Source organism: Phyllobates terribilis, unplaced genomic scaffold (assembly GCF_046119375.1).
Source record: "Phyllobates terribilis strain yellow unplaced genomic scaffold, ASM4611937v1 Scaffold_5__5_contigs__length_657084704, whole genome shotgun sequence".
Lineage (NCBI taxonomy): Eukaryota > Metazoa > Chordata > Amphibia > Anura > Dendrobatidae > Phyllobates > Phyllobates terribilis.
Window position 1 is genome coordinate 41,705,859 of NW_027362765.1, and position 27,581 is coordinate 41,733,439.

At 41.8% G+C, this 27,581-nt stretch overlaps 2 protein-coding genes across 2 annotated transcripts in view; one reads left to right on the plus strand and one right to left on the minus strand.

The window, feature by feature from the left end:
* The window catches only part of LOC141270646 (uncharacterized), a 264,404-nt gene that overhangs the window by 75,648 nt on the left and 161,175 nt on the right, over positions 1-27,581 (minus strand). The window lies entirely within an intron of this gene.
* Positions 2-26,615, plus strand: LOC141271869 (uncharacterized). The gene is made up of 7 exons (XM_073682067.1): positions 2-62; positions 644-793; positions 923-1,102; positions 1,186-1,307; positions 1,379-1,457; positions 3,902-3,992; positions 25,549-26,615. Exons 2-7 carry the CDS (start codon positions 716-718, stop codon positions 26,586-26,588), a joined length of 1,590 nt encoding a protein of 529 aa, XP_073538168.1. The 5' UTR covers positions 2-62; positions 644-715; the 3' UTR covers positions 26,589-26,615.

The window sequence follows — 27,581 nt, forward strand, 5'->3', positions numbered from 1 at the left end:
CTCATCACAGGTCCTGTGGGCACAGAACAGCCATATATGTGGTGGCGGCTCTGCAGGTGGAGGTATGTGGGGAGACCCCATTACTGGGTGCAGGGGACAGTAACCACTTCACTGCTGAGATTATTTCAGTGATTTGAGCAGCCACATCTCTTTATTTTATCTTCTTTTTACCTTTAAAAGTTATATTTGTTACTAGAACCATTGTGGGGTCACATTGTTAGGTCCTTGGTTGCTATGGCAACAGAATGGCACATTAGAGATCGTTCCCTCCATTTGTCTAACCATCTAGGAGGCTCAACAGCTGATACTGGAGTTCTCTCTAATCAAGGCTGTGACAATGAGATCCAGGTGCACAATGGATACTATATTAAGGTGTTCAGCGTGGAATAGTAATAATCACTGTGATCGCAGAGTCTTACAGGCTGTTGTTTTGGCGATCAGTGTGGTTAATATTATACCCAACCTCTGCACTATAATGTACAGCTACAGAAAGAAACAGGACTCCCCAGCCTGACCTTTCATTATATACTCACAAGATGGGACAACTCGCATAATAGCTCCTCAGCTCTTTATCCCTTCTCCAGTAATTGTATTATTACATTGGATCTTTATGATGTGACATCGTCATCTTCTTCCCATTCAGGTCCCTACAATATCGGATCCTCTCAGTGGAGATCTTCTAAATAAGAGAATTTTCCTGATTGACCAATTAAGGATGGATAGGGACAGGGACAAGATGACGGAGAGGATATTACACTTCACCCTAGAGATCCTCTTCCGGCTTACTGGAGAGGTGAGAGATTCTGATGACGTCACATTACATCATTCTTATCTATGGGAATAACAGATGGACAGAACTGGAGAGGTGAGGACTCTGGAAATGTCTGTAGTGAGAATTATTAATGTGTCTCTCCATAACCAGGATTACACACTAGTGAAGAAGACCTCTAGTGAGGGCTGTCAGGCCCCTGTGTCTGAGGGATGGAGACGACCCCTGAGCCCATTCACGGGGCCTCCACCTCTCCCCCTGATACATGAGGACATCAATGACCAGAAGATCCTAGAACTCACCTACAAGATGATTGAGCTGCTGACTGGAGAGGTGACACTGCTGGGAATGCTGGGACTTTATACAGTAACGCTATGAAGGGATCGGGGGGATGACGGTATCATTGTATGTGTCAGGTTCCTATAAGGTGTCAGGATGTCACCATCTATTTCTCTATGGAGGAGTGGGAGTATTTAGAAGGACACAAAGATCTGTACAAGGATGTCATGATGGAGGATTCCCAGCCCCTCACATCACCAGGACTAAATATACACTGCCTATAATTATCTGTATGCAAAGAATAATTCAGACCCTGTTTGTGTTTCCTCTAGCTCTGTCCAGTAAGAGTTCAACATCAGAGGGATGTCCTCGTCCTCTTCCAGAGGATTGTGAACAAGAAAATCATCAGGTAGATGGAGAGAAGGTGTCATGAGATCTCCCCTATGATGTGTAGATGGCTGTGAAGGTCTTTTGTTCAGTCTTGTTTTATCCACCAGTATTACAACCCCTGGCAAAAATTATGGAATCACCGGGCTCGGAGGATGTTCATTCAGTTGTTTAATGTTGTTGAAAAAAAGCAGATCACAGACATGGCACAAAACTAAAGTCATTTCAAATGGCAACTTCATGGCTTTAAGAAACACTAAAATAAATCAAGATAAAAAATGTGGTACTCAGTAAGGGTAATTTTTTTTTCACACCAAGCAGAGGGAAAAAATTATGGAATCACTCAATTCTGAGGAAAAAATTATGGAATCATTAAAAACAAACACACAAAAGAACACTACAATACATCCCTAGTATTTTGTTGCACCACCTCTGGCTTTTATAACAGCTTGCAGTCTCTGAGGCATGGACTTAATGAGTGACAAACAGTACTCTTCATCAATCTGGCTCCAACTTTCTCTGATTGCTGTTGCCAGATCAGCTTTGCAGGTTGGAGCCTTGTAATGGACTATTTTCTTCAACTTCCACCAAAGATTTTCAATTGGATTGAGATCCGGACTATTTGCAGGCCATGACATTGACCTTATGTGTCTTCTTTCAAGGAATTTTTTCACGGTTTTTGCTCTATGGCAGGATGCATTATCATCTTGAAAAATGATGTCATCATCCCCAAACATCCTTTCAATTGTTGGAATAAGAAAACTGTCCAAAATATCAATGTAAACTTGGGCATTTATTGAAGATGTAATGACAGCCATCTCCCCAGTGCCTTTACCTGACATGCAGCCCCATATCAATGACTGTGGAAAATTGCATGTTCTCTTCATGCAGTCATCTTTATAAATCTCATTGGAACGGCACCAAACAAAAGTTCCAGCATCATCACCTTGCCCAATGCAGATTCGCGATTCATCACTGAATTTGACTTTCATCCAGTCATCCACAGTACACAATTGCTTTTCTTTAGCCCATTGTAACCTTGTTTTTTTCTGTTTAGGTGTTAATGATGGCTTTTGTTTAGCTTTTCTGTATGTAAATCTCATTTCCTTTAGGCGGTTTCTTACAGTTCAGTCACAAACATTGACACCAGTTTCCTCCCATTCGTTCCTCATTTGTTTTGTTGTGCAATTCCTGTTTTGGAGACATTGCTTTAAGTTTCCGGTCTTGATGCTTTGATGTCTTCCTTGGTCTACAAGTATGTTTGCCTTTAACAAGCTTCCCATGTTGTTTGTATTTGGTCCTGATTTTAGACACAGCTGACTGTGAACAACCTACATCTTTTGCAACATTGTAAGAGTTTGATAATCCTCTCCTTTGTTTCAATTGATATCTCTATTGTTGAAGCCATGATTCATAGTTACATAGTTACATAGTTACATAGTTAGTAAAGCCGAATAAAGACTTGCGTCCATCAAGTTCGACCTGTTAATTCTGTAATTGCTAAAGTTGATCCAGAGGAGGGCAAAAACCCCAAATGATTTAGCCAATCTTCACCTGAGGAAAAATTCCCTCCCGACTCTGAAACCAGCAGTCAGAATAAATCCCTGTATCAACCTACTATTTTATTCTATTTTTAAGTATATGCAGAAATCTGCCTGGTATCTAGAAAAGCATCCAGTCCCCGCTTGAACTGGTTTAGTGAATCCGACATTACAGTCTCCTCACTCAGTGAATTCCATATTCTCACTGCTCTTACCGTAAAGAACCCCTTCCTATGCTGGTGCTGAAACCTTTTCTCTTCCAGTCTTAGTGAATGCCCTCTTGTTACCGTAATATCCCTCCTTTTGAACAAATCCCGGGCAAGGTCTCTATACTGTCCCCTAACATATTTGTACACATTTATTATGTCCCCCCTCAACCTTCTCTTTTCCAGGCTGAATAGTCCTAGTTTTGCCAACCTCTCTGGGTATTGCAGTCCCTCCATTCCCCTTATTAATTTTGTTGCCCTCCTTTGTACCTTTTCATGCTCTGATTCATGTCAGTCCACTTGGTGCAACAGCTCTCCAAGGTGTGATCACTCCTTTTTAGATGCAGACTAAGGAGCAGATCTAATTTGATGCAGGTGTTAGTTTTGGAAATTAAAATTTACAGGGTGATTCCATAATTTTTTCCCTCTGCTTGGTCTGAAAAAAATTACCCTTACTGAGTACCACATTTTTTATCTTGATTTCTTTTAGTGTTTCTTAAAGCTATAAAGTTGCCATTTGAAATGACTTTAGTTTTGTGCCATGTCTGTGATCTGCTTTTTTTCAACAACATTAAACAACTAAATGAACATCCTCCGAGCCCGGTGATTCCATAATTTTTGCCAGGGGTTGTATATGTTCTATACTTGTGTAATGAGAATGGTGGAGATGGCAGGATTAGAGCTGATCATAGATGTGACTTTTACAATCTTTGTTTCAGGGCGAAGGTCTGATACATATTAATACTACAGAGAAGTATGTGGGGGGTGATGAACTGTGTAAAGAGGAGATTCCTAGAGATGATGACTCAGGTGAGTAGTAACCAATAAATGCGGAGAAGTCACGTTTTCTATTTGTACAAAATACTACAACTATTCACAGTACAAATACTAAATGGTACAACAACAAAATCCTTTGAATGATTTTAGGGGATGATCAGCAAAGAAAGCACACCAACAAAAGTTGATTACATGAAACTGTATAGTATCCAGATAATCCATCTTTCTTTCCCTCACACTCCACTCATTTCATCTTATGAGCATCTACCACATGTGACAGCTCAAACCAGAATTTTAGAGGCAAGTAAATTATGAAGTTTATTTTTTAGAGGCTTTACAATGGTTGAAAAATCAGTATGCTGACAGCCCCTTTTATTCCTCACATTTACTGTCATTTCCATACTTCCCTAGTTGCCAAAAAGAAACCCTTTGCACACTCAGATCTCTATCTGAAGTCACTGTCTCCCTGGTTTCATGCTTGGTATGGCCCTCCATGTCTTTCTGGTCCATCATCTTCAGGGATATTTTCATGCAAGGATGAAGTCGCCCTAGAATGTCCCCTAGTGACTGATGCCTGGGTATTTTGTATGCATTTTTGGCCCTCCAACCTGAAGGTGCTTTCTTTCCTCTTCAGCTGTAATTACTCTGAAAGTTTATCGTGAATGAGCTAGTTTCATGATGAACTTTCCATGTAAACAGGCTGTGGATCATGTCCACAGGTCTCCTGACTAGTGAGGAGCGAGCGTGTTCTGTTAACCCTTTCGGCTAGCATGCTCGGGTGCTTTTCGAGTATTTGCGGCTTGCTCGAATGTTGTGTTAGAGTCACTGTGTGTTCATGATTTGTGACTGTTTGACAGCCTTAATACTTGTGAGGAATGCCTAACAAACAAGCATTCCTCACATAATACTAATAATAATTTTTTATTTTTATAGCGCCAAACCTATTCCGTAGCACTTTACAATTTTAGGGGGGCTTGAACAGACAAAAAGACATTACAGAATAAGCATAACCCAGATATTAAAAGGAGTGAAGGCCCTGCTCGCAAGCTTACAGTCTATGAGGAAATACGGGGGACACAAAAGGTAAAATGTACAAATATTGTATAATACAGCCATAATATGCTAAATAGGGTAAGTACATAACACCAGGGCTGTGGAGTTGGAGTCTGAGACCATTTTGGTGAAGTTGGTATAAAATGGACAGACTCAGACTCCTAAAATATATAATAAATTGGGTACAGTAGTTCAATGCAGTTTGTGGGGAATATTTTTTCAGAAGAATTTGGGAAAGTTATGAAATGTCCTATTCCTGATCTAAGGGTCTAGACTTTTAGCTGAGATGAATCTGTGCTACAGTAAATTTATCACTTAAACATGAGCCATGAATGAGGAAGTCGTGGAGTCTGAGTCGGTGGCATAGAAATTGAGGAGTCGGAGGTTTGGCTTACTGACTCCACAGCCCTGCATAACACTACATGAACTGGTCACCAGCCAAAATGTGTACAGCATAGACAGAGGCTATTCAGTGCATGGAAGGTATGAACATGATTTTGAAGAAAATTTTAGTATGTGCCAAACTGGGACAGATACGTGTGTTAAGGTGATAGACCAGTCTAAAGAAATGTTTTTTTTGGGCACGCATCAAACTGTAGGTATTGGGGATTAATCGAATTGTCCTGCGTAGTGCATTCCAAAGAATTGGCGCAGCATGCGTGAAATCCTGGAGACGGGAGTGGGAGGTTCGCATTATGGAGGATTTTAGTTTTAAGTCATTAGCAGAACGTAGGGCCCGGGAAGGGTGGTAAACTGAGATGAGGGAGGAGATGTAGAATGGTGCTGAATGGTGGAGAGCTTTGTAGGTAAGAGTGATAAGTTTATATTGAACTCTGTATTGGATGGGCAACCAGTGCAATGACTGAAGGGAGGAAATACGAGTAGTTAAGTTTTAGACAGATTTAATTTTAGATAGAGGGAGGACATAGTGTTAGAGACAGCGGAAAGACAATCACTGGTATTTTGTAATAATGCAGAGGTGATGTCTGGAGAAGAAATGTATAATTGGGTGTCATCAAAATAGAGATGGTACTGAAAACCGAATCTGCTGATTGTTTTTCCAATAGGAGCAGCGTATAAGGAGAACAGAAGGGGCCTAGGACTGATCCTTGAGGAACCCCGACAATAAGGGGAAAGGGAGAGAAAGAGGAGCCAGCAAAAGACACAGTGAAGGTGCGGTTAGAGAGGTAGGAGGAGAACCAGGATAGAACAGTGTCCTTGAGGCCAGTAGAGCGGAGCATAGTGAGCAGGAGCTGGTGATCCACAGTGTCGAATGCTGCGGAAAGATCTAGGAGAATCAGCAGGGAGTAGTAACCATTAGATTTGGCTGTTAGTAGATAGTTAGACTTTAGTGAGTGCAGTTTCAGTAGAATGTAAAGAGTGGAAACCAGATTGTACAGGGTCAAGGAGAGAGTTATCTGAGAGATAGCGGATTAAATGGGAGTGGACCAAGCATTCCAGGAGTTTAGAGATAAAGGGAAGATTGGAAACAGTTCTGGTTGAAGGATGTTTTTTTTAAGTAGTGGATGTATGCTGGCGTGTTTAAAAGAGGAGGGGAAAATACCAGATGAGAGGGAGAGGTTGAATATTTTAGTTAAGTGAGTGGTGACAGCTGGAGAAAGGGACTTAAGGAGATGTGAGGGAATATGGTCACTGGTGTAGGTGGTAGGGTGAGAGGAAGCTAGGAGCTTGGTCTTCTTCCGTGACTGGTTCAAAGTCAGAAAGTGAGCAAGACGCAATGTGGGAGGGAGGAACATGCATAACATTTGGGGATTGGGAGAAAATTTCCTGTCGGATATGGTCAATTTTTTCCTTGAAATAATTGGCTAGATCGTCAGCGCTGAGGTCAGTGGTTGGGGCCTGTACTGTTTGATTAAAGAGAGAGTTAAAAGTGTCGAAGAGGCGTTTAGGATTATTGGACAGTGAGATGATGAGGTTGCTAAAGTAGGTTTGTTTGGAGAGGTGAAGGGCGGAGTTATAGGTTTTAAGCATAAATTTATAGTGGAGGAAATCTTCGGCCAGATTAGATTTTCTCCACGGCCGTTCGGCACACATGGAGCACCGCTGGAGAAAATGTGTTTGCGGCGTGTGCCAGGGTTGTCGCCGTCTAATCCGAGTTGTTCTTTGTGTAGGAGGTGTGGCTTCATCCAGGGCGCATTGCAATGTTTTGTTATAATGCTTCAGTGCAGAGTCAGGACATGAGAGGGAGGAGATTGGGGCCAATGATGATTGCAATGTTTTCATGAATTTCTGGGTGTTAATGGCATGTATATTTCTATAAATGTGGAAAGTGGGGGTGTCTTGAGCAGGGAGACAGTTCTTGATCAAGAATGAAAAAAGGTTGTGGTCAGAGAGCGGAAGAGGAGAGTTAGTAAAGTCATGCATTGAACAGAGCCGGGCGAAGATCAGATCAAGAGTATTTCCATCTTCGTGTGTAGGAGAGTTAGTAAGCTGTGATAGGCCGAAGGAGGAAGTTAGTGATAAAAGATGAGCGTCAGATGAGGAGAGGGGATCGTCAATTGGGATGTTAAAGTCCCCTATGATGATAGTGGGGATGTCACAGGATAGGAAGGTTGGAAGCCAAGTGGCAAAGTGATCCAGAAACTGATTGTAGGGGCCTGGAGAGCGATACACAACCGCCACTCGCAGGGAGAAGAGCCGGTAGAGTCTGACTGTGTGGGACTCAAAAGAAGGGAAGATAGGTGATGATACTGGGGGGATAACCTGAAAAATACATTTTGATGAAAGGAGCAGACCAACACCTCCACCTGATCTGTTGTCAGGTCTCGGGGTATGAGTGAAGTGTAGGCCACCAGATGAGACAGCAGCAGCGGCGGTTGTGTCCGACTGCTGGATCCATGTTTCAGTAAGATCCAGAAGGTTAAGGGAATTTGAGAGGAAGGAGTCATGGATGTAGGAGAGTTTATTACATGCTGACTGCACATTCCAAAGGGCACAGTTGAATGAGACAGAAGGCATGCAGGGAATATTAATCAGATTGGCAGGGTTTCTGAATGTAGCAGGGAAAGATTTAGTATTATTATTACAAGAAGGTCCTGGATTAGTATAAATATCACCTGCGACTAAGAGAAGGGAAAATATAGAGCGTGAGCAGATGGTTGAGTGATTGGTGACAGCGTTTCTTGTGTTTTATGGTGGGAGTGAATGGGTCTGTGCGGTATAACATTGTGAAGAGAGCATGAGAGCTGTACATAGGAGGAGAGAGGGATTAATATGGATGAAGTGTGCCGAGTTTGTGGGAGAACGGTGAACGTGGATGATTATAGCAGCCAGAACATAAATGGCACAAATACAAATCGTGAACACTGTTTCCAAAGCAGATGGTCTGGCAGCAAGTTTGTTTACTTGTCTTGCATATCTTGCCTGTCTCCTGCCCTGTCCAACTGCCATGTCTAACTGTGCAGGGACTTTGAAAACTGATGGGACTTCGAAAAACTATGCATAAATGTACCCCTTAGCTATGTCTCAATATATAGGGAAGTATGTGCTTAGAAGTAACACAGATTTAACTCGTTCGCAATCAATCAACTAGCTTAAGACAACAGGAGACAATCACACTGCAGAAAAAAAAAGAAGAAAAACAGACAAGCAGATCTACATAGATCATAAAACTTGGTCAAGGAAGTGTGATGACCTTAAAGCTTCAAGACTTAAAAAATGTAGCTGAATGGGAAATATATACCAATATGAGTTGCAGAGCAATACAGGCATGAATATGCAATGCAGACTTCAGAAGGGTTAAAACACAGCAGATGAATGAAACATGTATTAAAGCTATCAAACAGTCTCAAATCATGCACACGGAGTGACACTAACATAACACCTGAGCACGCTGAAGATACTCAGAAACCACCAGAGCATGCTCGTAAATCTCGAGTAACAAGCATGCTCGCTCATCACTACTCCTGACCCAATGTGTACACATTGCAAGTTTTTTTTTACCACTTGTTAATTTTCATGTGGTGCAGATTTTAAAATCTCTTACATGTTAATTATGTTAGGCAGCTCCTTTTTGTTTGTTTTACATTTGAAAAATTACATGCGAATAATGGCATAGCGTTGGTTGCAAGCGCTCAGAGCATGGCAAGTATTTTGCACCACTAAGATCACTTTTAGACTAGCTGATAATCTGGAACAAGCATTCCTAGGAACACTCATTTCCCAATTATCAATCTTCCTAAAGAGGCCACCAATCACTAGAGGAACAATATAAAACATTCATCATGATAAATTATTTTTAAGGTTGCTGAAAAATCATCATTGTCGGCCCTGATACACAATAAACTGCCAGCCAATCCTGACAATATCAGCTGGTTCGTCATTAGTTTAATGTGTATGGGTTGTCAACCTTTTCACTCGCTTTCATTCTAATCTTAGTCCTAACCCTGATTATAGTACTAACCCTAAGCTTCGTCTTAACCCTCATTCTAGTCTTAACCATAACCCTACTCCTAATCTTAGTTCTAACCCTCGTCCCAACCCTAATTTTAAATAGAAAATCACTGGTAATGGTGGTGCTCAAGTAGGATCCTACCCCTTGATTCAATGACTATATAAAACTTGGCAGTCAAAATTGAAAATTCCAGAATATTTTATTCAAAGTCATACAATCCAGATTAATTAAAGATGTTTCGGTCTCAATCGCAGACCTTCATCAGTACGGATTGTGTCAGTGAAAGGGCTTCAGTTTCAATTGCAGCACTCCTGCTGTTTATAGCGATGCTTTAAAAAGGGCTGGAGGAAAAACAAAGTCATACATCTTTCTCACCACCCGGGGGTTTTTGGCAACCAACATGGACAATGCCACATGCAGGAGCATGTGCAGTAGTATTTCAAACTAGGAGGATTTGAGGAGGAACCAGCAGGGCTATGGAGTCGGAGTCGTGGAGCCTGAGACCATTTTGGTGGAGTCGGTATAAAATGGACCGACTCCTAAAATATATAATAAATTGGGTACAGTAGTAAAATGCAGTTTGTGGGGAATATCTTTTCATAAGAATTTGGGAAAGTTATGAAATGTCTTATAAATGTCTGTCCTATTCCTGATCTAAGGGTCTAGCCTTTTAGCTGAGATCAATCTGTGCTACAGTAAATTTATCACTTAAACATGAGCCATGTATGAGAGGGTCAGAGTCGTGGAGTCTGATTCGGTGTCATGGAAATTGAGGAGTCCGAATTGGAGGTTTGGCTTACCGACTCCACAGCCCTGGGAACCAGTGGATTCAGGAGAGACACTAAATTATCCCAGGCACACCTAGGAGATGATCTCCCTATAACAAAGGATATACCGGAATATAATAAAAAAATAATGCAATGCCTTCGAATATATCATGCAGAAACCCTATAAATATTATTCAAAAATTAGGCAGTCAATATATTAAAAATTATAACCTTTATTGGAATTCATATATCACAAAACATAACAACACACACCAAACCTCAAAAATATATACAATGAAAAAGGGGGAAAGGGAAAATGGAAAAGAAAGGAATAAAAATAAGGGGGGGATGGATGCACCACCACTTCATGAATGGGAGATGCTCTGTCAAGACTGATTTAAAACATGATAGAGAAAAAAACATCATAGGCATTAAGAGTGTATAGAACCATTGGAATAATACCTATAACTATTGAACTGGCCATCTATTGTGATATTAAATGATATTTATTCTTTCTCCCATGACAGCACCACGAGAGAGGGAATCTGCCCACCAAGGACAGGAAACCTACAGGCTTAAAAGGGGGCGGTCCTCCCACTCGCCTCAGTTTGGTTTCCTGTCCTTCATGGGACCTTTCAGGCTTAGCTGTAGATGCCTTGCCTGACTGGCTGGGTTTTAGTGGGGATGCCTTCTCCACTCCGGCTGGCTCAGATGTTGGTGCCACAGTGGACTCAAGGGGGTCTGCACTGTGTGCGCGTGCCTGGCAGCAGCTCTCCTTGCCTGTGAGGAGAAACTCCGGTGCAGCCCAGCAACCCTTGCTGCTCCGGAGCTCGCTGATGCTCTCCGGACTCCCCCCCCCCCCCCCCCCAGCGGCGTGGGGGGCGTGGTTACAGTCCGGTATCGCGGGACGCAGATCCAGGGGCGTGGCCTCGGCTGACGCACTTCCGGGTCTACGTCCTCCTGAGCCCTCACATGTGCTGCGGCGGCAGGATTCCGGCGAGGGGGACCGCGTCAGCAGGGGCAGAGGGGCGGGGCTTGGGTCAATGTCACGTGACCCGGAAATATTCAGTGCCCGGTATATGTGTGAGCTGGGTTCACGGTAAGATTGCTTCCTGTTTGTCTGCATGATGGATGTGCAGGCTGTGCACGTGCAGCAGGAGCACGAGCCACAAGAGCAGCTTCGGCATCAGCTGCTTTCTGGGAAGCACCATGAGGGCTCAGCAAAATCCATGGGTAAAAATCGTCGACCTCGCTCTGGCAGCTGGCGTGACCAGTCTGGGGTCATGCCTGGGGGCAACCAGCGGAGTTCCAGCAGACGAGATGATTCGGCAGTCTGTAGGGAAGAACCCTCGGCTGCGAGAAATCCTTCGTCCATCCCGGTACTAACCTGTTGGTGGGGTAAGTGATCTTCGTGAAAGTTCACTAGGGTAATAGCATCCCCTTCTTTTTCCTATCTTTCAGGGGAAGAAGTGTGCTTCTAAAGTGAAACACAAGGTGTGCGTTTTATGTAGATCCCCATTGCCAGACGCCTATCCTAAGAGGCTCTGTGAGTCATGTATTAGAGAAATGGTGACTGAAGAGACCCCCAACCTCTCAGCGAAGTTAAAATACCTCGTTAAAACAGAAATCTCCAAAGCCCTGGCAAGCAGGAAAAGTCCGGTGGACTCCCCTTCAGACAGTTCCCAGGCTTCGGAGGGTGAAGTTAGCTCAGGGGCCTCATCTGAGTCAGCATCCTTTTCAGACAAAGGCTCAAGTGTCTATTGCTTTCCCCTGAATGAGGTGGACGTCTTCGTGAAAGCAGTCCGCTCTACAATGGGAATTGTGGATACAAGGACGGAGAGATCGGTGCAGGACTTGATGTTTAGGGGTCTGGACGAAAGTAAGAGTAGATGCTTTCCATTGGTGGATAAAGTCCAGGGGTTAGTGCAGAAGGAGTGGAGAAGGCCAGAAAAAAGGGTTCCCTTCCTCCTTCGCTTAAAAGGAAGTATCCCTTCGATGAGTCATCTTCCTCTTCATGGGATAAAACCCCAAAGCTGGACGCTGCCATTGCCAAGGCCTCTAAGTCATCCTCTTTACCATTTGATGATAATAGGGGCTCTAAAGGACACACTTGATAGAAAGGTGGATGCCTTCCTCAAGGGGGCTTGGGAGACGGCAGCAGGAACCCTAAGGCCGGCAGTAGCATCAACATGTACCTCCAGATCTCTCATGGTCTGACTGCAGCAATTGGAGTCCCAGCTAAAGTCTAAGGTTTCTAGAAAGGACATCCTATCTAATTTCCCATTAATCCATTTCCCATTAATTTCCCATAATTCTTGGCAGATTTCTCTGCAGATTCGGTGAGGTTAGCGGCCAGGTCAGCGGCCTTGTCCAACGCAGCTCGCCGAACCTTATGGCTAAAATGTTGGCACCGGGATCTCCAAGCTAAAGCGAGACTTTACTCCATCCCTTGTAAGGGAGGTTATCTTTTTGGTTCATCAATGGACGAGATACTGGAGAAGGCAGGGGACACTAAAAAAGGCTTTCCATCAGTTTCCATACCATCGTATAAGCGTTCTTTCCGGAAGAAAAAGTTCGTCCAGAGAAAATCAACTAAATAACAGGATAGATACAAGCCCCTCAGGGGGAAAGGAGGGCTATTATTTGGTTCCTCCTCCCAAGGACCCCGGAAGAAATGACAATGACTCGTTCCCCAGGTGGGGGGAAGGCTGTCATCCTTTCTTCCCCCTTGGGAACGCATTTCCAACAACAGTTGGACCCTAGGTCTGGTCAGTTCGGGGTTAAGATTGGATTTCCAATATGCACCCCCACAAAGATTTATGGTAACCCCCTCTCGTTCCTCCCCCGTGCAGCGATTAGCTCTGGAATTGGAAGTCCAGGAACTCATACAGAAGTCTGTCTTGCGGGAGGTTCCAGGTCCAGAAAAGGAGAAAGGGTTCTACTCCCCTCTCTTTCTGATCCCAAAGTCCGATGGTTCCTTCAGAACAATTATAAACTTGAAAGGCCTAAATAAGTATTTGATAGTGCCTTTGTTTAAAATGGAGTCTTTAAGTTCCACAATAAAACATCTTTTTCCTGAGTGTTACATGGTGGTCCTGGACCTTAAGGATGCGTATTATCACATACCCATTCACGAGGGATATGAGAAATGCCTCAGGGTAGCAGTTAGATTACAAGGGGTGGTAAGACACTTTCAGCACACGGCCCTTCCTTTTGGTCTGACGGTTGCTCCTAGAATTTTTACCAAGGTCATGGCTGAGGTTATGGCTCATCTCCGGGAGAAAGATGTGCTTATCATTCCCTACCTGGACGATCTCCCCCTGGTGGTGGGAAATTCCTTCCTTCATTGTAGTCACCACGGATGCAAGTCCCACAGGTTGGGGAGCCCATCTAGAGGAAGAGCTTATCCAGGGTGTCTGATCTAGGGAGGAAAGAAATCTTTCCTCTAATGTTAAAGAGTTGCTAGCTGTGGAACGAGCTGTAAATGGCTTCCTTATATCCCTGCAGGGCCGGGACGTCAAGATCTTGTCGGACAACCGGGTTGCTGTGGCGTACTTAAACCACCAAGGGGGCACCAAATCAGAAACGTTGATGAAGGTTTCAGGCCGGTTGCTACAGTTGGCAGAAAAGTATCTCTCCCTTACCGCCTTGCATATAAAGGGAAAAGGAAAAGAGAATGCCAAGGCGGACTTTCTCAGTCGAAACACGCTAAAAGGAGGAGAATGGATTCACAATCAAAGGGTCTTTTTTCAGATTACTCAGAGTTGGGGACTCCCTGTGGTGGATCTGTTCGCCACAAAACAGAATCGAAAACTGGAAGTTTTCTGTTCCCTGAACCTGAGGGAAGATCCTCTAGTAGTAGACTCCCTCCTAATCCCCTGCGACTTCAGCCTGGTTTATGCTTTCCCTCCGTTATCCCTTCTTCCAGCTGTCATCAGGAAAATCAGGGCCGACAAGGCCAGAGCGATACTGATAGCCCCCTTCTGGCCCAAGAAGCCTTGGTTCTCCTGCCTGAGAGAGATGTCAGTTTCAGATCCGTGGGTCCTTCCGGAGATTCCGGATCTCCTCTCTCAGGGGCCGGTTTTCCATCCTCACGGTCCGAATTTACACCTGACGGCGTGGAATTTGAGAGGGCATTATTGAAGAGAAGGAGTTTCTCATCAAATTTAGTGGACACCGTCTTACGTAGCAGGAAAGCTATCACCACGCACATTTATGCGAGAACCTGGAAAAACCTCTTAACTTTCTTGGGGGCTACGGTGGAGGATGGGTCCCCTGTGGGACAGATTCTGGAATTTCTTCAGAAGGGGCTAGAGCTGGGTTTGTCTACAAGTACCTTAAAGGTACAGGTATCGGCACTGGGAGCCTTATTTAGCTGGGATCTAGCGAAAAATTTGTGGGTTTCTCGGTTTATTAGGGCATCTTTTAGGTCTAGACCCATCTCAAGTTCCAACTTGATGCCTTGGGACCTAAATTTGGTCTTAACAGCATTAACTGACCCTCCCTTCGAGCCCTTAGATTCGGCCTCCCTAAGAGACATTTCATTTAAGACAGCTCTTCTGGTAGCACTGACTTCGACTAGGAGAGTAAGTGATATCCAGAGTCTCTCCTCAGTTCCACCCTACACTCAGATCCTGGAGGATGGGGTAGTCTTCAAACCAGATCCCGCGTACCTCCCTAAGGTAGCTACCCGCTTCCACAGAACCCAGGAGATTATTCTACCTTCCTTTTGTCCCAACCCCCAAAATCCTGTAGAGGACAAGCTACACACCCTAGATGTTAGGAGGTGCATAATCAGATACCTGTCTGTCACTGAAGGGTATAGGAAGGAGAGATCCCTCTTTGTTTGTCACCAGGGGGTTAAAAAAAGGTTGTAGGGCCTCGAAACCTACCATTGCTCATTGGATCAGGGGCGCTATTGCTCTGGCCTATTCATCAAGTGGGAAAGAAGTACGATAGGGTCTGAGGGCCCATTCTACTCGGGCCATGGCGACCTCCTGGCCGGAGAAAACGGGCGTCTCCATAGAGGAGATATGTAAGGCTGCTACCTGGTCCTCTCCAAATACCTTTTTCAAACACTATAGGTTGCACATGGATGACTCTTCCGACCTCACCTTTGGGAGAAGGGTGCTCCAGGCTGTGGTCCCTCCCTAGTTTCTCCATTCTCTGTAATTCTCTCATGGTGCTGTCATGGGAGAACGAATAAAGTCTTAGTTACTTACCGGTAACGTGATTTTTCGGAGCCCATGACAGCACCCTTATATTCCCTCCCTTCACATTGGTGGGAGCACTCTTTTTAGTTGGATATTCACTCACCCTTATAAGGTGTTTTGGAGTGTCGTTTTGTTCTGTATATCTTATGATGTTTTGTTCTTACTAACCTTGGCACTTCTCTCATGCTCTGTTAACCAAACTGAGGCGAGAGGGAGGACCGCCCCCTTTTAAGCCTGTAGGTTTTCTGTCCTTGGTGGGCGGATTTCCTCTCTCGTGGTGCTGTCATGGGCTCCGAAAAATGACTATCTCTTAATTACTTCCTGAAAAGTATATCATTTAATATCACAATAGATGGTCAGTGCAATAGTTATAGGAATTATTCCAATGGTTCTATACAATCTTAATGCCTATGATGTTTTTTTCAGTATCATGTTTTAAATCAGTCTTGACATAGCATCTCCCATTCATGCAGTAGTGGTGATTCCATCCGCCTCTTCTTTTTATTCCTTCCTTTCCCATTTTCCCTTTCCCCCTTTTTACATTTTATATATTTTTGTGGTTTGGTGTGTATTGTTATGTTTTGTGATATATGAATTTTTTAATATATTGACTGCCTAATTTTGAATAATATTTATAGGGTTTCTACACCTAGGAGATGAGTCTGACACACTATTATGACAACTATACTGGCTGTGCTGACCAACTGATGCAGTACAGGAAGGAGACCGAAATAATTGAGTCTTCTGTCACACTGGCTAGCTGCATGCTCAGTTTCTTGTGGGTTGGTGGGTGTATCTTTAGCATCAAGCAAAGGAATGAGTATTGGGTAGCCATGCTCTTAGTACCGCACTATAAAAACAAAATGAGGGAAATATTTCTTGCTTCTGTAAGGGAGGCAAAATTGGTGAAATACCCAAGTCTATACCAATGCTACAAGTAACTGAAGCACCAGCAATAGACAATACAGTTTGATGAACCAGCTTTTCTGGTGGTGCCCCAACCTGGTGTACATCAGCAAGTGGAGAGGCACCCTGTAATAAACCAGGTTCAGTTGTACCTGGACTGTACCCTTTCTCCGGCAGATGCCCTGACCCCATGGACTTCTGGGTCATCAAATTGGATCTGTGGTATGAACTCGCCCATTCTGCCATAGGTGTTGGTATTGGTATTATCTATATCCCAGTGTAATGTTAGAGAGGCTATTCAGCCCTGTAGGTTGCATCCTCACACTGAAATTAAGAAAATTGTCCTCTTCATGTGTAGAAAATCTTACATTTGTAAAAATTAATCACTCATGAATCTGTGGGGATTTCACACTTCTCTGGCTGATGCTTATCATTAGATTTGGCATTGCTCACAGTGGAGACAATTTATCATCAGGTCAATTATGCTATTGCTGCTGCCTGAATTACCGTCATGTTTGAAACTGCTGCTGCTGTTGGTGCTACCAGTACTACTCGCACTGCTACTACAAAGCAAGACATTTCCTATGAAAAAATACAATGGCATCTGCATGGGAGAATGGGAGGAATAAAACTAAGCAACAGCACATGCGAAAAAGACTTGGGTATACTAATAAATCACAGACTGCACATGAGTCAACAGTGTAATGCAGAAGCAAAAAAGGCATAAACAGTTTTTGAAATATATTAAGAGAAGCACAGAGTCTAGATCACGTGAAGTAATTATCCTCCTCTACTCCTCCTTGATCAGACCTCATCTGGAATACTGTGTCCAGTTCTAGGCACCACATTTTAAAAAAGACAACTAAAGACTGGAGCAAGTTCAGAGAAGAGCTACCGGCATGGTGAGCGGACTGCAAATTATATCCTATGAGGAACGGTTACAGGATTTGGGAATGTTTAGCTTGCAAAAAGGAAGGCTAAGAGGAGACTTAATAGCGGTCTATAAATATCTGAAGGGATGTCACAGTGTAGAGGGATCATCCTTGGTCTCATTTGCACATGGAAACATGAGAAGCAATTGAGTGAAACTGAAAGGGGGAAGATACCGATTAGATATTAGAAAAAACTTTGACAGTTAGGATGATCAATGAGTGGAACAAGCTGCCATGAGAAGTGGAGTTCCACAAAGTTCTTCAATGAAGTCTTCAAACAGAGGCTGGACAGACATCTGTTTGAGAGAGTTTAATGAATTGTGCATTGAGCAGGGGGTTGGACACAACGAATCTGGAGGTTCCTTCCAACTCTTAACATTTTATGATACCTGCTTTCTGTGCAGCCGCCATTTTCATTGCCACTATACAACAAGATATCTGCCTATCCATCATGTTCCATATTGTCCTTCTTCTGCTAGGAAGGAACCCTACCTGCACAGGGTAAAGATAAATCCAAACCTGATAGAGATAATTTTTAGGAAGATGGTTGTAAGAGCCATTGCTACTTTATTGTTTGCTGCAGCGAAGAAACCCTTCCAAGAAAGGATAATTTTTCAATGGCTGAACGACGGTATTGCTTCTTCACGGTCCACACTGTTCTTCTGTTGCTGTGAATGAACCCTGCTCTACACAGGAAAAATGTATCCCAAAAATTTCAAACTTCTTCCACAACACAAACTTTTTAACAACTTAAAAAAGCTCTCCCTTTTTCACAGACCATGATTTTTTGCTGCGCTTGTGAAGGAACCCTACCTTACACAAAGGAAATGTATCTGCAAAAACTTCAAATGTTTTTCAAAACTATTTTTTTTCCTGCCTTGAAAAAGCCATTGTGTCTTCACAGTCAATACTGACTTGCTGCAATGGATAATGAATGGATAATGAATGGATAATGAACTCCACGCTACGCAGGAAAAAATAAATTTCACAACAAACACACCTTTTTTCATGGATTAAAGAAGCCAAAACATTGTTTCTTTACTGTCCAAACACCACACTTGTTGCTACACCGCAAAAAAAGATAATTTTTGGACCACTTGTTAACCCTCCGTCACATACAATATCGGTTCTAACGAGTTCACATACGATGTGACTGTCAGGCGCAGGCTAGAAAAATACCTATAATATCTAATGTTTGCAATTTCAGTGCTCTAAAAGTGATCAGTGACCTTCATAGGGATGTAATAAAAGATACTACACATAATCAGGTGCAAAAAAAACCCATTTACTTAACATAAAACTAATAACTCTGAAATACAAACATTTCAAAACTCCTGCCTAATAGTCCCCAGTTCGACTCTGTCCAAAAACTCTACAAAGAAAATTTATGGAAACAAACTTAATTTTAAGGTACCTTAAGTACTATTAAACACATATTCAATCAGAATTAGATCCTGAAGTTTCCCCAGAAAAATTACACTTGCAGAGCAAAGAGCAAGAATTACACATTTTTGCATGTGTCAGGCAGATTGCATTATGACATTTGTGACATTCATAATTAGAAAGCCTTCTGATTCCGCTTTCCTTGGTGCAGGTGGTGCATCTCCTTCTTTTGGGAGGTGGTGTAGGTGGTGAATTTTCACTATCATCTTCTGGGCGGAATCTTTTGAGCTGAACTTGAAGGCGAGAGGGGATACCGATTGTTTTCATACTTCTCCTGCGTAGCTCTCCAAGCACTAGTTCATGGGCCAATTTTTTCAGATAGAATCGTCTACGGAGTGGTTCAAGCTTGTTTTCAAGGTAAATGACTTGTGAATTTATACCACCCAAATTCAACATAGCAAAAAATATGACCATTGGCCAGCGTTTGGTGTTTCTGCTGACGTTGAAAGTTGAGCACATCTGATCAGCTGTATCAACACCCCCTTTGGTTGCATTTTAAAATGTAATGATCTCCGGGTTTTTTTGTGCCTCAGTCCCAGGATCGATGGCATCATCATGATGAAGTGTTGATAGAAGAAGTACAATTTTTTTTTGCTTGTGGTACATAGGAAACCAAAACCTTCCCATTATGGAATGCAAACATACTGCTGTACTGTTGTCTCCCTTTCACACTTACAAACTATGTAGGCAATTCTTTTTTTATTTTTTCTTACAGTTCCGACATATGAAAGCTTCTGCATTTTCAGATAATCAATCAGATCACAATTTGAAAACCAATTGTCAGCTGTTATATTGCGACCCGATCCAAATAAGGGCTCAGCCAGTCTTTTTACAACATCACTGGGTTTGTTGCTGACACAGTAAGGACCTTCTGGTTGTTTTCCTGCATAAACTTCCAGGTTGTAAGTGTAGGTCTTACTGGCATCAACAAGGGCATACATTTTTATTCCATATTTGTTAGGCTTTGATGGAATATATTGATGAAAGGCACATCTACCACGAAAACCAGGGAGCATTTCGTCAATAGTGAGATTCTCCCCAGGGCAATAGCTTTTTTTACAGTTTTCAACAAATTTTTGGAATATATCACGAATTGGAGCAAGTCGGTCATGTGTTTTACGTTCGGTTCGGGTAGTTCTGTCGTCAAACCGCAGGCAACAAATTAGAAGCTTGAATCTGTTTATGGACATAACAAGGCCAAATTTTTCAACTCCATCCCCATCTTCACTCAAAAGTTCCTCCAAACTTTGTCTATTTGCCCTATAAGCTCCTGCAAGGTATAATAATCCAAAAAAAGCACGCAGTTCTATTTCATCTGTGGCCTTGATGGTTCTGTTGCAGATGAACTTGTCCTTTATAATGTCTATATATTGGTTGGTATATGTGACAATAGAGTCCAGAATGTCATCTGTGAATAAACTATTCCAGCATTCAACTGCAGTTTTTGCATTACTTGCAGTTCCTATAACTGCAGGAAGGTGAGTAATAATGTTTTGAGGTTCCCTACATTTTTTCTGGAGTGGCTTCTTGTTCCATTGTTTTTTTTTTATCTTTTCCCATATAATAAGATTCTACATCTTCATCCTCATCACTGTCACCATCTTGCTCTGTTTCAGAATCCACTTCACATACTTCCACCTCCTCATGAGAATCAATCTCACTTTCCTCTCCTAAATCCTCATTCAGTGTGGGGTCTGCATCATCTAACAGCATGTTTGTTACTTCCTCAACATCAAGGTTTTTTGATAAATTGTACATTTTTCTCTCCATTTCAGCAGATAATCTGAAGCAAGAGAAGGAATATGTGTTAGGGAACTACTGTATATGCCTGAGCAGCACACTTTCTTTTTTAATCTGCCTTATTTCTATGAAATATCCTCACACTTTGTGCTATACATTCATAAAACAAGCTAAATAAACAATTGTGATGAATAAAAACATAAAATACCAACCTTATTGAGTGTGACGTGTTCACATACAATGAGCCTGAGAGATTAGCGCAGTTATATCTGTCCTCCTGAAGCTCTGCAATCCAACTGTGGTATGAGGTTTCAAAGAGCTGCTAGAGACAGGAGACTACCTGGAGGGAGGGGATTTCCTCACAATCTGGTGAGGAAGGAGAAATGAAAGTAAAAGAGATGTGCCTGTCAGGCCTATTGTATGTGACGGAGGGTCAAAACATGGCTTCTTCTCTATACACTATATGTGTATAAACACTGGCACAGCAGACATTTGGGATAATTTTTAGATCAAATTTTAATTTTCAAAAATGTTATTTTTTTTTTTAATGTAGTATGTTATTAATTACTAGTTATCATCCATTTACCCCCAGCCATATATTTCCAGGTCATTTTTACATTAAAGAGCTTGTAAAGACTTCAGGCCTAGAAGACACCAGAGTGTCATATTCGTCTTTTCAGAACAGTTTCAGGCTTTTAAGTACTTTTGATTTGCGGCAAATTTATTAAAATTGTGCAAATTGAATCAAAATTTAATTTTGGTAAAGTCGCTCATCTGTACATGTCACCTCTTTTAGATCAGCTTCTGTCGCTCAATATTAATGCTGCTAAATGTGACTCCCTCCTTGAGTTATTAGTATGACACTTTTTGAGAAAAGTAAGTAACTTTTGTGATCCATTCATCTTCTTCCCCTAATGAGGTTCCACTCCAATACATAAACCAATGTAAATATTAAGATGTTCACCAACTGTTTTCCCCATTTGCACTGGTAGATGAATACTGATTTCTGCAGCACAACCTTGTAAGTATTGTATATGAAAGCCTGGCAAATAACATGTTCAGATACAAATCCTTCAAAGATGAAACCCCACTTCTCATTAACATTACAACAATAGCCTAGAAGGAAGCCCACACCTAACTAGATGGCATGCCTGGCCCAATGTTGCCTAAAACTGTATGGCTATCAATGCTTTATGACCATTCCCCAGGATTGTGCATTAACATCAGAGCAGTTGGAGTCCCATGTTTCGCACTGATCAGCTGAGCAGCACAGCTGCATTAACTGTGTAGTGGGCACTGCAGCTCAGCTCCTATTTATTTAAAGCACCACTCTAACATTTTTTTTTTTATTTTTGCAGCGCTGGAGTGGTGCTTTGAATCTACGGTCCCTGACCCTAGTCTTATACTTACCGCCATCTTCACCTTCTTGTCAGTTTTTGGCAGGTTGTGACCTACCGGATCGCTCCAGTGTTTGTTGGAGTGAGATACAAATCTATGAGAGCCTCAATCTTGCTCCCATAGACTTACATTGAGAGCTTGTAATCGTTACTTTTGAGTTCCGCTCAGTGATAAGGTCGCGGTCACAAGATGGTGCTGCGTTAACCAGAGAAGACACTGGCGGGTAAGTATGAGACTAGGGTCAGAGGCTTTGAATTAGTAGCACTGGTGAAAAAACCTTGGAGTGGTGCTTTAGGTAACAAGATACTTCTAGATTGAATGCTAAGGCTGCATTCACACGTTCGTCTTAGAATGTTCCTCCATCATTAATGGACCATTTTCTCCCATGTATCATCCATTTTGCCTCTGTTTTTAAATTGTTTTGCATACTTTTTTTGTCTCCTTTTTAAAAACTGAACTTTTTTATTTGACACTTCACCCATTTTTAACTGATCAATGGTTAAGACTGGATGGAAAACTAATGGAAAACGTATAGCTTCATTTTTCATCAATTTTTCACGAATACCCATAGACTTGGATGGCTAGGTCTGATCTGCAAAAATGGATGAGAATAGGACAAATTATAAGTTTTGTGTGTGCATGGTTCATTTTAAAAATGCACAGACACTGATAAAAACAATAAATGTGTGAATATAGCCTTAAATAAATTGATGAATTCATGTACTCTATTTTACAAACTTCTTTCCATGACCCTTAAATGTCAAGACACTATTGATTTGGAGATTTTGGGATATGATCCATGTGTAGGTATTAATGAAAGGAATGGGGGGAGGCAGGATTTTTGACATCATGAAAAGGCTAATAACTACCCCAAAATTAAGTCTTCTGCTTTGGATTTTTGATTGGAAACATTTTGTTCATTTACAGTCCTGTGCTATATGATATGTCATCACTGCAATTACACAAAGATCAGTGTCAGCACCAAAATGGTCAATGGAAATGTTGACTTCAGTACAGATTTAGAAAATGGCTCCTGGCCTACCATCATGATCTATTGGTCCTTGTTCAATGGTCTACTTTTCGAATGTAAACTGTCTCGTCACCACTGTCTCAAACAGCTGAATTTTGCTACATAACTTGCAAGTAGTATGGACATTATACAGTAAAAGAAATAAGTATTTGATCCCATGCTGTTTTTGTAGGGTTGCCCACTGACAAAGACATGAACAGTCTATAATTTAAAGGATAGGTTAATTTTAACATTGAGAGATATAGAGTATCCAAAAAAATCAAGATAATCACATTTGTATAAATTAGATAAATTTATTTGCATGTTGCAGTGAGAAATAAATGTTTGATTCCTCTGGCAAATACTTAATACTTGGTGGCAAAACCCTTGTTGGCAAGCACAGCAGTCAGACATTTTTTGGAATTGATGATGAGGGTTGCGCACGTCAGGAGGAATTTTGGTCCACTCCTCTTTGCAGATCATCTCTAAATCATTCATATTTTGAGGCTGTCGCTTGCCAACTCGGAGCTTCAACTCCCTCCATAAGTTTTCTATGGGATTAAGGTCTGGAGACTGGCTAGGCCACTCCATGACCTTAATGTGCTTCTTTTTGAGCCACTCCTTTGTTGCCTTGGCTGTATGTTTTGGGTCATTGTCTTGCTGGAAGACCCAGCCTCAACCCATTTTTAATCTCCTGGCGGAGGGAAGGAGGTTGTCACTCCGTTTTTTTTACGGTACATGGCTCTATCCTCCCATTGATGCAGTGAAGTAGTCCTGTGTCCTTAGCAGAGAAACACCCCCAAAACATAATGTTTCCACCGCCATGCTTGACAGTGGGGACGGTGTTCTTTGGGTCATAGGCAGCATTTCTCTTCCTCCAAACACAGCGAGTTGAGTTAATCGCAAAGAGCTCTATTTTTGTCTCATCTGACCACAGCACCTTCTCCCAATAACTCACAGAATCATCCAGGTGTTCATTGGCAAACTTCAGACGGGCCTGCACGTGTGCCTTCTTGAGCAGGGGGACCTTGCGGGTACTGCAGGATTTTAAACCTTTAGGCTATGTGCCCACGATGCAGAAATGCTCTGGATTTTTCCTGAGCGTTTCTGCATCTCCCTGGCAGAAAAAATGCATGCGGATTTTACATGCGTTTTTCCTGCCAGGGACAAGCGGAAGTGAAGCGTTTTTGCATGCATTTCTGCATGCTGGTTGTCAAGCGCTTTCCAAGCGATTTTTAGCATCACTTGGAAAGTGCTTGACAACTTGGTCACACTATATAAATCCATGCAAAGTGCATGGATTTATATAGTGTGACCGTAAAGAATGGTAAAAAATAAATATATACTTACCTTCTGATGGCCCCCAGTGTCTTTATTCGATGCGTCTCGGCTTGCCGGCAGCTCGCGATAGACTAAAGGACCTGCCAACGTCAGCGGTCGCGTGACCCATCACATGACTAAATGACGTCACGGCAGGTCCTTTTCAGACCATCGCGAGCTGCCAGCGAGCTGAGACGCATCGCTAAGGAGACCGGGGGCCGTCAGAAGGTGAATATAATGTATATTTTTTATTTTATTCTTTTTTTTTACAGGTACTATGGTACCCAGGTCCGAAGGAGAGCCTCCTCTTCTCCAAACCCGGGTACCATCCGCACATTGAAACGCATGGATTCCGCATCTGCAGATGCAGTGATGCGTATTCCATGCGTTCCAATGCAAGTCAATGGCGGCGAAAACACTGCGTTTACGCAAAATAATTGGTAGTGCTGCGGATTTTTCCGCAATGATAATCCGCAGCGGAAATTTCCACAGTATGTGCACAGCACATGTGGATTATCATTGGGGAACATGGCAGACCTTCTAACAAGCGTTTTTTAAGCGTTTCTGCAGCGGAATTGCTGCTGCGGAAACACTTAAAAAACGAATAGTAGGCACGCAGCCTTAAGGCGTAATGTGTTACCAATGTTTTTCTTGGTGACTGTGGTCCCAGCTGCCTTGAGATCATTAACAAGTTCCCTCCGTGTAGTTTTAGGCTGATCTCACACCTTCCTCATGATCAAGAATACCCCACAAGGTGAGATTTTGCATGGTGCTCAAGATCTATGTCGATTGACAGTCATTTTGTATTTCTTCCATTTTCTTACTATTGCACCAACAGTTGTCTCCTTCTCACCCAGCGTCTTATTTATGATTTTGTAACCCATTCTAGCTTTGTCCAGGTCTATGATCTTGTCCCTGACATCCTTAGAACGCTCTTTGGTCTTGCCCATGTTGTAGAGGTTAGAGTCTGACTGATTAATTGAGTCTGTGGACAGGAGTCTTTTATACAGGTGACTATGTAAGACAGCTGTCTTTAATGCAGGTAAAGAGTTGATTAGGAGCGTCTAACTAGTCTTTAAGAGCCAGAACTCATAATGGTTTGTAGGGGATCAAATACTTAAATTTATTTGCACTTTGCAGTGAGAATTATCTAATTGTACAATGTGATTTTTTTTTTAAATTAATTAATTTATTTTTTTGGATATTCTATCTCTCAATGTTAAAATTAACCTACCCTTAAAATTATAGACTGTTCACGTCTTTGTCATTGGGCAAACTTACAAAAACCACAAGGGATCAAATAATTATTTCCTTCACTGTATATAGAAATTGTCTAAAAATTAAATTTTAAGGTTATATTATTCAAAAATAATAATGCAGTTTATTCTTGGCAGATGACTGTACCATGAGATCAATGGAACATGTAACATCAGCTTTTAGATCCGCTGATCTTCTTGTTACACAAGATACATATGAAGAGCATACCATAATCCAAGCTATGCCATCAGCTCTTCGCATTGAAGATCTATCATCTGATCATTTTAAACAGCTTCTATCATCTGATTATTTCAAGACTGTTAAGAAAAATAAAAGACACAGAAGGGGTGTTACAAATCTAAGAGCTCCCACAGGAAAAAAGTCATTTTCATGTTCAGATTGTGGGAAAAGCTTTGCCCGCAAGTCAATTGTCGTTGCACATCAAAGAACTCACACAGGGGAGAAGCCATTTTCGTGTTCAGACTGTGGAAGATGTTTTAACCATAAATCAGATCTTGTAAGACATAGAAGAACTCACACAGGGGAGAAGCCATTTTCATGCTCTATGTGTGGGAAACATTTTAGGCAGAAGTCCATTCTTGTTACACATGAGAGAACTCACACAGGGGAGAAGCCATATTCATGTTCAGAATGTGGGAAATGTTTTACAAACAAATCAAATCTTGTTACACATCAAAGAATTCACACAGGGGAGAAACAGTTTTCATGTCTTGAGTGTGGAAAATGTTTTATCCAGAAAATAGATCTTGTGAAACATCAGAGAACTCACACAGGGGAAAGGCCATTTTTATGTTCAGAGTGCGGCAAATATTTTAAGCAAAAATCAAGTCTTGTTACACATCAGAGAATTCACACAGGGCAGAAGCAATTTTCATGTCTAGAATGTGGAAAATGTTTCAACTGGAAAGTAGATCTTGTTAAACATCAGAGAATTCACACAGGGGAGAGGCCATATTCATGTTCAAAATGTGGAAAATGTTTTACAGATAGGTCAAATCTCGTTAGACATGAGAGACGTCACACAAGGGAAAAGATGTTTTCATGTTCAGAATGTGGGAAATATTTTACAGATAGATTAACTGTTATCACAAATGAAAGAAGTCACACAGAGGAGAAGCCATATTCATGTTCAGAATGTGCGAGATGTTTCTCTTGAAAATAAAATTTTCTAGACCATCAAAAAATAAAATTAAAATAATCTATTTAAGCTTCAAACATCTACTTAATGTCATTCTTTAACTTGTATTATTGGAAAATTGCATGAAAAATAGCTAGTCAGTCACATGAGCACAAAAAAAGAACGTAAAGCAGTTTAGAGCCTAAATTATGATTTAAGAAATGTATGCAACTACCTACAGATATGTGAAAAAAGTGAATAGAATACAGATAAAATATTGATATATACAGTACTGTGCAAAAGTTTTAAGCAGGTGTGTAAAAATGCTGCAAAGTAAGAATGCTTTAAAAAAATAAGTTTTAGCTTATTTCTATCAATTAAAAAAATGCAGAAAGAAATCTAAATCAGACCAATGGCTGGGTTGAATGCCCTTTGCCTTCATCTTGTGTACAGTTTTTGAAAAAACTTGGTAGGGAGGTTGTTCCAAACCTCTTGCAAAACTAACCACAGATCTTCTGTGGATGTCGCTTGTTCAAATCCTTCTGTCTCTTCATGTAAATCCAAGACCGGCTCAAATGTTGTTGAGATCGGGGCTCTGTGGGGTCCATCAACTTCCAGGACTCCTTGTTCTTCTTTACACTGATGATACTTCTTAATGACATTGGCTGTAAATTTATTCTGCAGTAGGAAACGACCCCAAATATACAGCCAAGCAGACACCTTCATGATTATATTGCTTGATGGATAAGTATCTGACTTCATTTCTCAGAATTGAGGACCCACAGAAATCTGGCCAAAAGTGGTTTTCATGGATGAATTTCAGCCAAATCCATATATTTGACATGAAAACAAGGTCAAGTAACTAAACTATGCTTAAAAACATAAGACCTGGGGTATAGTAAAATAGCAACAGAAGATCTGGACTGATGAGACAAAATGTAAAATATCTGGCTGCAACAAATGGCGGTTTATTCACCAAAGGGCAGGAGAGTGCCACAATAATGAGTGTCTGCAGGAAACTAAAGAATGGTG